We start from the raw sequence: 13,409 nt of genomic DNA on the forward strand, positions 1-13,409 counted from the left end.
ATGTCAACGGTGTTTGTACTTGTGCATCTTTGTTTCCTTCTTCAAGAAATATTGATGTACAATTATGTATTTTATTATAATACTTTTTAAATACCAAAATTTATTTTTATAAAATGAGATTTTTTATATATTAACATACCTGAAGAATTACCTTTTTCCTTATCTATTAATTGGTCTCCTAAGGAAATTATGATGTTTGTGCTTGTCGATGCCTCCATTTGTATTATCCGGTATAACTATAATATTCAAATAATTATATCATATCATCTCACACACACACACACACATACATACACACGCACACACGCACACACGCACACACACACGCACACGCAAACGCACACTAAAAAAATATGTAACATGTTATAAAATATTCATTTTCTAAAGAATTTTTAATTAAAAGGAAATCCGGTTGTTCCCAGCGAGAAATAACTCGTCGATTGATGTCGAATCGACGTCAATTTGACAATATCGATGTCTCTTCGACATCGTTTTAACGAATCATTTCTCACTGGGTTTTAGTATACCCTGTATATAATATACATACGAGTATATATACCAATATCATTAACAGTAGAAAATGGAATAGCATGTGGCTGTAAACGAGTTTTCTCAAAATTTAAAAACATTGCATCAGTAAAATGCTTCTTGCATACTCTATAACTATTGTATAGGGTAATGGGATCCTTCATATTAAAATTTTTTTTGTTACATGCTGCTATCCATAACTTGCATCTGCAAAATGTATTACGTATCTCATATAACATGTATCTCATTGCAATAGCATACAAATAATGTATTTATTAGAATGTTATAATTATAATATAAATACACATACTTTTCTGGATCTTTTGGAAATCGGAACAAAGTTTCCTTTGATCCCACTTTTCCACTGCTAACACTACAGCAATCTTCAAACGCACACCGATAACCACTTCTATTGCTCATTTTTGTTTTACTTTAAAAATATTTTTATAAACCAATAATAATAATGGCATAAATAATATTGCACATGTTAGGTTAATAGGATATGTCAGAAATATCACTGTCTAGCAGACGACAACCGCCATGTTGTTGGTTGTGCAAGTCGCCATATTCGTTTCCAACTTTTCGATGGAGTGTACCTACTGTTCTTACCTAATATAACCCCGAATATAGTGAAAAACTGTGTTTTTTGCACTTTGAGGTTAGGATATCTCGAAAATTTGATGTGATGGAGCAATTCCGAGGTCGGATTCGGATTTAGCGGACCGATAACCTTTGGGAAAGTATAGTCTGGTCTCAGGGTCTGGAGTTTCGTTAAATTTTGTCGGCCTGTGTAATCATCATACTTTCTTTCTTTCTCATCGTCAATTATTTCACTAGAAGGTTGTCTGGCTAGTTTTCCAAATACCAACTCGTATGGAGTATATCCAGTTGATTCATGTGTGCTTGTGTTATATGAGAAAGTTGCAAATTCTAATAATTCATCCCATTCAGTGAATTTGTTAACATATTGTTTTAAATATTCTATTAATACTATATGTGATCTTTCTAATGCTCCATTGGCTTGTGGATAAAAGGCTGTAGTTTTATATTGCTTAATCTTGAATTGTTTACTGAATCGTTTCATTAAATTGCTCGTAAAATTTGTTCCTCTATCTGTTAAAATTATTTTGGGGGCTCCAAAAAGGCAAATGAAATATTTTAATAATGCATCAGCTACTTGCACAGCAGTTATGGATTTTAAAGGGATCGCCAAGGAAAATTTGGTTAGGTGATCTTGGATTGTTAAAATATAGGAATTTCCTTTGGAATTTTCAGGTAAAGGCCCTAATATATCCATTGATATTTTTTCGAAAGACGAAAAAGGTGTATCGGTGATTATCATTGGTTGTTTGGTTTTTGTATATATATATATATGCGTTTATTGTTTCCCCTCGGGGATTACAAGGCGTTTTTAGAGGAATGTGCCCAAACCTCTTACAAAACTGGCGTTTTTCAAGAACGTACCCAAACCTTTACAACTCTACCCTCGCTAGTCGCTCGCAATCTATCTCTCTCCACTCCACCCTCGGTCTCTCGCCATCCCCCCCTCGCTCGCTCTCCACCCCTCGCCCCCTCGCCACTCCTCTCTCGCATTCCCGCGCCCCCCTCGCAACCTCCCCTCTCCTCCCATCGGACTTCCGTTTCACCTCATTCTCCTCTTTCATACCTTCTGTCTCTCTCATCATTCTCTCCCTCTCTACCTCTCTCATCCATTCCTCGCCCTCTCCGTCTTCACCAAGCATTCTCATGCACACCTCCTGCCACGTTTCCTCTCCTTTTTCACTCCATTCTGTACAACTCTCCCACACATGTTCCCACGACTCTATCTCATTCTCACACAATCTGCATTTTCTTTTTTCCTCCTTTTCCCAATATCTTCCTTCCTTCATTTTGTTGCCTAGTCTAAATCTTAACACTCTCCTCCATCTACTCTCGCCCCATCCTTTCCTTAAATATCTCGGAATCCCCTCTCCCTTAATCTCCCGTACCATTTGTTGCTTTTTGACTCCCTTATTTTTTTCCATCTTTCTTCTCTCTGTATTTCCACGTCCCTCCTCTCTATCTCCTCATACTCTATTCTCCTTTCCTCCCTTTCTTTTTCTACTTTCCTACTATCTAGACCCTCTTCTTCCAAAAATAATTTTCTCTCCATCTCCCAGCTTGACATATCTCTACCTCCCTTTGCACTCTCCCTTATTTCCCACAAACATTTCTGCGCTAACACGCTACCTCTTCCCTCTAATAGTCTTTCCTCGAATTTCCATGCCCTTTTTCCTGCTCTGCTCTTCATCATCTCCCTCTGTATCTCCTCTCTTATCATGTATCCTGGCGTCCATCTTTCAATTCCTAAGATCCATTTCAAGTGTCTCTCGTGTAGACTTTCCATCTTCTCCCTCGTCTTCCATCCCCAAATTTCCGCTCCATAACTCGCCACTGTCCATACTAGTTTGTCGAATAGCGCTATCCTTCTTTCCCATTTTCTCGCAAATCTTCTCTTTCCGATTCCCCATACTTGTCCTGATACTGCTGCTGCCTTTTTTACTCTTTCCCTTATATGTGCTTCCTGTCCTCCATTCCTTTGTAATACATACCCCAGGTATTTCACCTCCTTCACCTCTTCTATCTTCTTCCCCTTCTATCTCCAACTCACCTTACTCAACCTTCCTCCGCCCTCTTTAAATCTTACCATCTTTGTCTTTGCCACGTGCAATTCCAACCTTTTTCCATCCATGTATCTATCCAGCCTCTCCACCATGCTCCTCATGCATCCTTCATCCTCCGCCATCACCACCACGTCGTCCGCATACGTAAGTGAGTAAATTTTTCCTTCTCCCAGCTTTATCCCTCCCCATTTAACCTTTCCCATTTCTTCTTCTAGGTCTGCCAATAGTATATTAAATAGGTCTGCGCTTAATGGGCATCCTTGTCTCAATCCTCTTGCTGTCCAAAATTCCTTTCCTACTTCTCTTCCTACCCATACCCTGCTTGTTGTCTCTCTCATTATCTCCTCTACTCTCTCTATTATGTCCTCTCTTATTCCCTTCTTCCTCATCGTCTCTATCAATATCCCTCTATCTACCGAATCATATGCTGCTTTTAGGTCCATAAATAATGCTATTAATTTCTTTCCCTTCCTCTTTATCTGCCTGTTGATTAGGTAGTTTGTTACATATATACTGTCTACTGTTCCCATCCCTTTCCTAAAGCCTGTTTGTGTTGGTGATAATATCCCTTTTTCATCTATTTCCTCCCTTATCCTTTCCGCTAAAACTGACGCGTATATTTTGTATAACGTCGGCATTATCATTACTCCCCTGTAATCTTTTACACTACCTCCTTGCCCTTTTTTTACGATTGGTACTATCATTCCTTCTTTCCACCCCTCTGGCCATCCCTCCCCTTTCCATATCTTATTACATACCTCCCCAATCCATCTTTCTAATTCTACCCCTCCATACTTCCACACTTCATTCGGTATTCCGTCCTTTCCTGCAGCTTTTCCATCCTTCACCTTACTTATTACTCTTCTTATCTCTTCCTTCTCTATTTCCTTTTCCTCTCCCGTTCTTTCCCCCCTTTTCCCACCCCATATCACTTTGTTTTCCACTCCTCCCAGCAAAGTTTTGAAATACTCCTCCCATTGCCTCATTTCTATTTCCCCGTTTATCTTCTTCCTTTTCTTTCTTTCCGCGTTCACCACCCTCCACACCATTTCCTCTGTGGTCGCCTCTTCCGCTTCTTTCTCCAATTTCTTGTTCCCTTCTTTTTTCCTTTCACATAACTCCTTGTATTCCTTCCTTTTTCTTCTGTATTCTTGCCTCTCACCTTTTCCTCTCATCCACTCTTTTAATGCTTTCCTCGCCATCCTTTTCACTTCCTTGCATTCTTCATCCCACCATCCTCTCCTCTTTCTTCTTCCTATTTCTCTCTCTCTTTCTACCTTCTCTATTGCTTCTCTAATTCTTCTTTCCATTCCAACTATTTCTTCATCTAATCTTCCTTCTCCTGTTCCTATTTCTCCTAGTTTCTCTCTGAATGCCTCTCTCCCCTCCTCATCCCATACACCTCTCCCTCCCTCTCTCTCCGTCCTCGATCTTCTTACTTTCCTATGCCCCTTCAACCATACCACTACTGGTTGATGACTCCGAATCAATCTTGTCTACTATTTCCATTCTCTCTATTTCCTCCTCCGCCTCCTCCTCCACTATCACGTAGTCGATGACTGACTCGCCTCTTCCTCCTGAGTATGTCCAGTTTCCCTCCCTGTCTCCTCTCTCTCCTCCGTTTAAAATAAACCATCCTCTTTCCTTTATACTTTGAATCAGTTTCCTTCCTTCCTTATTTATCCTCTTATCCTTCGAGCATCTCTTGAACTCCCACTCATCTGCTCCTTCTATACTTTCCTTTCCCCCTTCCTCTCCCGTCCTCGCATTGAAATCTCCCCCTATTATTGTTCTTACTCCCTCTTCCTTTTGCTCCATCCAACCTTCCAGTATACTTAGCTTCTTCTCCATGTCCCCATTCACGTATGGTCCTACCACCCTGATTATCTTCTTACCTACTTTTATCTTACCTACCATGATTCCCTCTGACTCCTCCTCTCTCTCTGTATCCGTTATTGCTACCTCCTTCCTTATACCTAAAATCATTCCTCCCGCTGCCCTTCCCTTCTTGTTCTTCTTTACTGCCGCCTGCATCCTCCATTTGAATCCCTCTGGCAGTCTATCTCTCACCTTTCTCCACCCTTTTTCATCCACCCATGTCTCCATCATTACTATTGCATCCTAATTCTCCAGATCTCTCCAGAATTCTCTATCCTTATTACTCAAACCTGCTACGTTCCAAAATGCTAACTTTATGTTCTCTCCATCCTCTCTTCTAATCCTATCCGCTTCCTCTTCTGCTCCCTTACCTTTCTTTATTTCCTGCTCTTCCTCCTCCCTGGCTCCTCTTTGTATCTTCTTACATTTATCACTTACCTCCTCATCACCTTTCTCCTCTACTCTCCCTCCTCTTTCCTTTCTTCCTTTACCTTTATTATAGCTCTTCCCCTCTCCTCCTTTCCTCTTCCTCTCCGTCTCATATCTCCTCTTCCCTTCCTCTTTCTTACCTCTTACCTCATCTATTCGCCCTCTTCTCTTTCCATATCCTCCCTTCTCCATCCTTTATTACTTCTTCTTCCTCATCCCACCTCCACCATTTCTCTTCTATCTGAATCCGTCCATATCTCAGCCACACCCTTTTACCATTTTCCTTTTCCTTTCTTGCTATCTCCTCCAATTTCCATCTCATCCTTCTCTGCTTCCACGTTAGGTCGTCTTCAATTCTCACTCCTTTTTCTCCTAACTTTCTTCTTTCTCTCATCAATCTCTTCTTCTCCTCCAATTCTTCTATCCGTACCACCGTTAGTTTTACTTCTCCTTCCGGATTTACCGGATAGAAGAAGGAAAGGAAGGAGAAGTAAAACTAACGGTGGTACGGATAGAAGAATTGGAGGAGAAGAAGAGATTGATGAGAGAAAGAAGAAAGTTAGGAGAAAAAGGAGTGAGAATTGAAGACGACCTAACGTGGAAGCAGAGAAGGATGAGATGGAAATTGGAGGAGATAGCAAGAAAGGGGTAAATATTTCCCTTTACATAGCACCCGCCAATCAACTTCCGTTTGACCTTGATGTTGACCTTGACCCCCAAGGAGGTCAAGGTCATTGCCCATTCCCGTCGCTCATTGTTTGGTAAAAAGTTATGAAAAAAATAAGTTTCGTTTATGTGTAAGTTGCAAGTGCGTTTAGCACGGCGCGCTGCGCGCGCCCCGCCCCCTCTCGCCTCCGCCCCACCCCCTCCCCCTTCCCCTCTCCCACCCCACCACGCAACCCATATTGTATCGCTACAAATCGTCGGTATGACAGAAGGTGGCAAGTTGCATAGACATAAAAGATAGACCCAGTATGTGTTCCCAACGTGTCACTATCTTCTATCTTCTATGTCTATGGTAAGTGCGGGGAAGAAGGTGAGGAGAGAGAGCAGGTGGGGTGGGGGAGAGGGGAGGGAGGGGAGGGGGAGGGCGATGGAGGGGTGGGGCGGGCCGCGGGAGGGGGGTGGGGCGCGCGCAGCGCGCCGTTCTAAAAGCACTTGCAACTTACACATAAACCAAACTTTTTTTCCGTATAACGGTGGGAGTACAAATACATAAAAACCTAAACAAGTATGTCAAAATATATTTATGATGCAATGTCAAGTACATTTTCGTTTAATGGATATATCTGACAATGAGACATAATATCGAAGAATGTATCCAAACGAACAGGAAAGTCATACATCCTTTTAAATAAGAATTCTGCTAAATAATGTTCGTAATGCTTTTCAGATATCCCATACTTTGGAATTGCTGCTCGCATATCACGCCACACACGCTCTATATTTTGTGTATGAACACCAGTTGTTGGATCCACAAAATTAGTACTATGATTCACAACACCATGCTGATAATTATTTATTTGATTTAGTGAATCGTATGCTTTCCAACAATTGCGCGTGGATTATTCCAAATTTCCAAAACTGTATATATTTAACCCGGGTTAACTGTTCTGTAGAGCAGATAATTTTCCATCATTTGTAAGTCCATACGCACACAAGAATATTGTGCTTTACAGAAATACGCAAACCCGATACAAACTTATTTTCTTCATAACTTTTTAACAAACAATGAGCGACGGGAATGGGCAATGACCTTGACCTCCTTGGGGGCCAAGGTCAACATCAAGATCAAACGGAAGTTGATTGGCGGGTGCTATGTAAAGGGAAATATTTACCCTTCTCTTTTCCGCCTCTTATCCCTCTTATTACTATATTCTTCCTTCTCTTTTCTCTCTCTTCCCTTTCTAGTCTTATCTCTATACCTCTCATCTTTCCCTCTATCTTCTTCACCTCTTCATTTACTTCTCCTCCGTGTCCATTCGATCCTTGACTCTTTGCCTGCATCTCCTCCATTTTTCTCTCTATCCTTTCTATGTGTTTTTTCATCTCCTCCTTCTCCTCCATCCACTTCTTCATTTGCTCCCTCCCTTCTCTTATTATTTTCTCTCTTTCTTCTCTTGCCTTCCTCTCCCTCTCTCTAAATTCTTCCTGCAACTCTTCTATCATTTTTCTGCTATCTTCCCTTACCTCTCTCCTCAGTTCCTTCATCATCTCCCTTAACACTTCCTCTATACTTCTCTCTCTTTCCTCTGCCCCCTCCTTCGGTGATCTCTCCGTTTTCCTACTCTTTTTAAATATGTCCTCCCCCCCACTACTATCCAACTCTATTCTCTTCCTTTTCCATATTTCCTCTAGCGTTCCTGTACTCCCGCTTCTTCCTTTTTCTTTTATTCTCTTTATTCTCTCTAATTCTATTCTATCCTCTTGACCCTCCCCGCCGTTTTCCTCCATTTCTAGATTTCCTTCCCTATTCCTTCTCTATTCTTACTCTATGGCCTGCCTGTACTACTCGTTCTCTCTACCCTGTTTCCCCTCTATGCTCTGCCTACTCTACGCCTTCTGGCGCTCGCGCCTGTCGCCGCTCCTACTATTCTCACTATTCTCACCTCTCTCCGCGTTTCTTGTTCCGTGCCCTAACCTGTCTCCTCTCGCTTTCTCCTATCTTCTCTTCTCTCAAATCCCTTTCCACCCGCCCTTTATCTCCCTCCTCTCCCTTCCTCCCTCTCCCTTCACATTCTCACCTCCACTCACTCTTGCTCTCGCTTCGCTCCTCTCACTCTCTCTCTCGCCTTCTCAATTCTCGCTCGACTCTCGCACGTGTCACCCTCGTTCACACCGGAAACGGAAGTCCGGTTGTTTGGTTTTTACTTTAACTAATTTTTTAATTTGGCATTGTAAACATTGATAAATATAATTTCGAATATCAGATTTAATATTATCCCAGTAAAAATTTCGTCGAATTCGATTATAAGTTTTAGAGTAGGGTATATAGGCCGGTTCTACCCCGGGAGCTCCGAGGGGGGAGCGGGGCGAGGGGGGGGTACTCCGCGGCGAGGGGACCGCGGGAGGAGGGAAGTACGCGACCTTGACGTCACGCAAGGTGCTGACCTGTCACTACGTGACATGTAACAGATATCTAGGTGCTGACCTGTCATTCGTTTCTTTTTAGCGCAAACACCTGGACGCGTATTCTTATGAGTCACAGGGTCAAGAGCCGAAACCTGGCTGCGGGCAGTGACTTTCTTATCAAGGTGAACGATGTCGAGGAGTCCTACGTTTATTATTCCGCAGCACTTGGCGATCCGCGGGGGCGCGGGGAGGGGGAGGACCGCGACGCTACGCGATCCCCCGACGCGGGGAAGGGGAGAACCGCGACGCTACGCGATCTCTCGACGCGGGGAAGGAGAGGTCCGCGGCGTGAGGCAATCCGCGGCGGGTGCATGTAATAGATATCACCGGGATGTCTTTGATTAGCGCAGACACACAGCAGCGCGTATCCATGGCATGAGTCATAAGGTCAAGCGCCTAAACCTGGTTGCTGACAGCGACTTTCTTGTCTAGGTGCGTGATGTCAGGGAAGTTCCGCGTTTAAACTCGCACTATATACTGCGTCAGCATGTACTAGATATCACTGAGGATGTCCATGATTAGCACCGATACCACAGCTACACGTATTATTTTCCATGGTATGATCAAGCGCCGAAACCTGGCTGCTGACAAAAGTCTTTGGCAATCCGCGGCGCGTGCATGTAATAGATATCACCGGGGGATGACGATATACAAATGATTAGCGCAGACACACAGCTGCGCGCATCCATGGCATGAGTCATGAGGTCAAGCGCCTAAACCTGGCTGCTGACAGTGAATGTATAATCGGTCCGGAAGCCTGCTGCACCACAGTAGGAGATTTTATACGAGATCGAGAAGAAAAACATTGTGGACAATATAAAGTCTGAAAAGACGCTAGCGCGACAACATGGAACAACGAGAGCAAGATCTGGTGGAGCGAGCCGACAGGATCGTCACATTAGGTGATTATTTGGGGTGGCTGCAACAATGCCACGAGTGTATCGCAGGGCTAGAGGAACACAGCCGTGTCAAACGTCCAAGGCTATCCATTGGTAGCAGACAATCGCTGGTGGCTCAAATCGCGCGACTCGAGAGTGTCAAGTGCCGAGTTGAAAGACGATTCGTACATTTCGGGGGTGGTGGTGTTGGAACTTCTTCGAGAGCACAACTGTCGTGGTGCAAGATCGACACCGCGTTCGAAAACCGCGTGCTTACCGGTGCGGTGATTAACGCGGAGTACATTGAACCGTGCAAATTTCTCGATGACGCTCGCGATATCGTGATCGAGCATGTGCGAGACACTATCGAGCGCTATAATTGTGTAAAGGTGAATACTGCGTTCAACGGAGAGTTTGTGGCGGTTGATAAACGTGCAAATAAAAGCATAAATACAAAAACTATGAACTGTTTATTACAACGGACCTACAACAGTGGTACGAGTCGCGCGTAATCGGTCCGACTCTAGCTGAACTCGAAGAGTTTCAGGAGCGTGATAGCGGGTGGGCGCTGTCGCGTATACTCAACTTGACTATTAACGTGAACAAATGCAATCCTATGCGCGCGGGATGCCATATAGACATGCCAGAAGTGGTGAAACGAAAGAAAGCAGTGATCAACGTACAATCCATGGACAATGCATGTTTCGCGTGGTCAGTGGTCGCTGCTCTCTATCCAACTGAAAGACACGCGGAGCGCGAGTCGTCGTATCCGCATTACAGTGATGTGTTAAACCTGCGAGACGTTCCAATGCCAATGACATTAAGTGGTATTAAAAAGTTTGAACAATTGAACAGTATTTCCATCAATGTATACAGCATCGATGAAAAGAACAATTGTGAACGCACAATCGTACCGCTACGAGTCGCTGATGAGAAGAAGGAGAAGCACGTGAACCTATTGTACCTGCAAGATCAGGGGGATGCTGAAGTGGGCCACTTCGTCTGGATAAAAAACTTATCCCGCCTCGTCAGTTCTCAACTCAGCAAGAAGGAGCACAAAAAGCACATTTGCGATCGGATAGTATCAATAAAATTTATGAAAAATTGTTTTATTTGAAAAAATATATATTAAAAACATGTTTTTCTTTCCAGATGTTTGCACTACTTTAGCTCCAACATCAAGTTGCAAGCCCACAGCGTGGACTGTCAACAGATAAATAACTGCGCGATCATATTACCCAGCGAGGAGGAAAAGTGGCTCAGTTTTAACAATCACAGTAGGAAGGAACGTGTGCCGTTTGTCGTCTACGCCGACTTGGAGTGTATCCTGAAAAAGATGGATACGGATCCGAAGACATATCAGCACCATGAAGTATTTAGCATCGCTTATTACCTGCACTGCTCATATGACGACTCGCTATCAACATATCAGTTTCATCGTGACAAGGATTGCATCGCATTGTAAGGGGCGGCGGCGTTCACGCGCGTCTGTGTAACGAGAGTTGTCTGTGTGTGCGAGTGTCAATGTTATTTACATGTGCCGTCGCGTGGGTTTGCTCCAGGACGCCAAGAAGAGAGCAAGGGAAGACAAGGCAAAAAAGGTAAGTTTCTTGTTATGTATCAGGGCGACTGCCCATTTATTGAGTGGTTGCTTGTTCGCGCAAGATGAGCCGTATTGTCTGGGTCAGGTTTTCTATTTTTAGGATTTTGACGCCGTTCGCACTCGGGCAGGTCCGCTGGTTCTGATCGGGTACCCTGGGCGCGGGGGCGAATAATTCCGCCGGAGGTGGTAAAGGCGCTGAGGGCCGAGGGGCCACCGGGGGTAACGCCACGAGAGCTGGTCCCGAGATGTGAGGCGGGTCGAGGACGGAGGGGTTAAAATCTCCAGCCTCCGCGTACTCCTTGGCCATCAGCCACAGTTGTACCTTCCGTCCGCCGCGCCGCGTCTTCACCGACGACGTTTGCCCATCTACAAATTGCCCGCGATATACGGTATGCCTGGTGATGAATCGGAGACGGACCGGTAGGAAATTTTCCGATTAGTAATTCTAGTGTCGAGGATTCTCGATGCGCGGCGGCTAATCTTCCTTTTCTGTTTTAGGAAACCTATGTCGACGCTACTATTCCGAGGACCGGCGAACGTCAGGATTGGAGGGAAAACGGCAAGCTATATAACGCTTCATGCCATGAACGTGGGCAGCGCGCGAGCCGTTTGGAGAGGATTTGCCCATGAACCAGGGGCCGGTCGGAAGGAGCGGCAAGCGCTAGCCGACGAGGGGTGGGACGTGAGGAAGATCGTTGGAGAAATTCGCCGGACAGTACACGGCCGATCGACAAAATGTTCCCGATTTCGCTGGGTCTCGAGGGAAGGAAATAAAGTTTTGTAAATGAATAATAAAAAAAAGGAAATACTGCGGCTATGGATGATCGGTTTTAATATCGCTTTGCGTGTAGTAAATACAAAAAGGGGGAGGAGCCGCAATCTCCCGAGTCCGCACGCACGCGAAAACACTAAGTCCGAAATGACGCGAAAATTCTAAGTCCGCACGCACGCGAAAACACTAAGTCCGAACTGACGCGAAAATTAAGCTAACTCACTTCGACAGATTAGTCTACCGCGATGATCCGGATTGGAGTGCGAATTTCGGCTCGGCGACCCGCTCTTATATACCCCACAAGGGGTGGCAAGGTGAGGTACAGTGGTGAATGTATGGTGTTGTGTGTACTTAGTTAATTATACGATTAACCATTGAAGTTTTCGGTGAAATTTTCCCTCAACTCGGGCCGGTGGCCGCGCAGAGCCACCCCTTGCGCGCGGCTACGCCGAGCTCCTTTAATTAATTGCGCTAATCGGACTTCACTTTTTATGCACACGATTTCCCCGCCTGAGAGTCACTTCATGTTCACGTGGCAATCCCAGATTTGCCGTTGAAGGACCGCCAGGCGGGGACTGATGCATGGGAATCCGGTCAGCGCAGCGTTCCTTCAACGCCAAGCAATTTACCGCGTTGCAGCATTGACAAAATTTTCTTTTGCACTTACAGGTATAAATTCATATTAACGCTACGCGGGCCGCTCATACGCGATCGGCCCCATGGTACCACGCGGCCCGCGCGTGCTCGACGCTCGCTCGGTTTCGCGCGTGAACAGCTGATCAGCGCGCGCGCGCTTACACCGCGCGCCCGCATAGACATATGTATATATAGACCCAGCGTTTTGTAAGTGGAGTTGTCCGCGTCTTCTAAAGTTCCCCCTCCAGACCTGCGGAGTGACGGAGACAGCACCTTCCTTTATATCGTTCTGTCCTTTAGAAGACGCGGACAACTCCACTCACAGAACGCTGGGTCTATATATATATATGTCTATGCGCGCCCGGTGTCACAGTTGCGCCCGGTGCGTTATAGTTCAGACATATGTAATAGTAAAAACACAAATAATTATGCATTATAGAGTACTTCGAAATATTAAGTCAGTACATGGATAATAATTTAAAATGATTTGTTGTAATGGAATCGGCTACCGAAGTTGTTTAATCATTTGCGGCGTAACACCTTGGAGATAGAAGGAAAAGACTTAAAATGTCAGTTTTCGTCTTATTTTTTTATAGTAAACCGTAATATTTTTCGATTTAGAGTAACTTATTGCATTTTTGAACATTAACTGGTAATTAAAAAAGTGAAATAAATGGTATAATATTTAAAAAATGATGTTTTATTACTGAATTTTACGGAAATATCAACATAACTTTCAAATCACTTATCTAACAAATGAGCAAGTATGAGCAGCTAAATTTTGCGGGAAAACATTGTTCAGATACGAAATAATATATTTAAAAAAATAGGGAAGGTGTTTTTTGGTGTATTTGAGAAAATTAAGTTGAAAGTTGAGCATTTATTTTCGG

The 13,409-nt window shown here is 44.1% G+C and overlaps 3 protein-coding genes across 3 annotated transcripts; 2 read left to right on the top strand and 1 right to left on the bottom strand.

Moving 5' to 3' along the window:
- Positions 1-4,500: 4,500 nt before the first annotated feature.
- Positions 4,501-5,216, bottom strand: LOC105556959. Its single transcript, XM_012004074.1, has one exon. It carries the CDS (start codon positions 5,175-5,177, stop codon positions 4,635-4,637), a length of 543 nt encoding a protein of 180 aa, XP_011859464.1. The 5' UTR covers positions 5,178-5,216; the 3' UTR covers positions 4,501-4,634.
- A 4,894-nt stretch (positions 5,217-10,110) lies between these two features.
- On the top strand, positions 10,111-10,679 carry LOC105556960. Its single transcript, XM_012004075.1, has one exon. The coding sequence runs from the start codon at positions 10,125-10,127 to the stop codon at positions 10,623-10,625; it is 501 nt and encodes a 166-aa protein (XP_011859465.1). The 5' UTR covers positions 10,111-10,124; the 3' UTR covers positions 10,626-10,679.
- Positions 10,659-10,973, top strand: LOC105556961 (the record flags this gene model as incomplete). The annotated part of the gene is made up of 1 exon (XM_012004076.1): positions 10,659-10,973. A coding segment is annotated over one exon (315 nt), but the record flags the coding sequence as incomplete, so codon positions are not given.
- Positions 10,974-13,409: the final 2,436 nt, after the last annotated feature.

The sequence above is a fragment of the Vollenhovia emeryi genome, unplaced genomic scaffold (assembly GCF_000949405.1).
Source record: "Vollenhovia emeryi isolate VEMERY1.0 unplaced genomic scaffold, V.emery_V1.0 DF939683.1, whole genome shotgun sequence".
NCBI lineage: Eukaryota > Metazoa > Arthropoda > Insecta > Hymenoptera > Formicidae > Vollenhovia > Vollenhovia emeryi.

Excerpts from the sequence above, each read along its gene's own strand:
- LOC105556959 (XM_012004074.1), bottom strand. The coding sequence starts at position 5,177 with ATGATTTTAGGTATAAGGAAGGAGGTAGCAATAACGGATACAGAGAGA.
- LOC105556960 (XM_012004075.1), top strand. The coding sequence starts at position 10,125 with ATGCGCGCGGGATGCCATATAGACATGCCAGAAGTGGTGAAACGAAAG.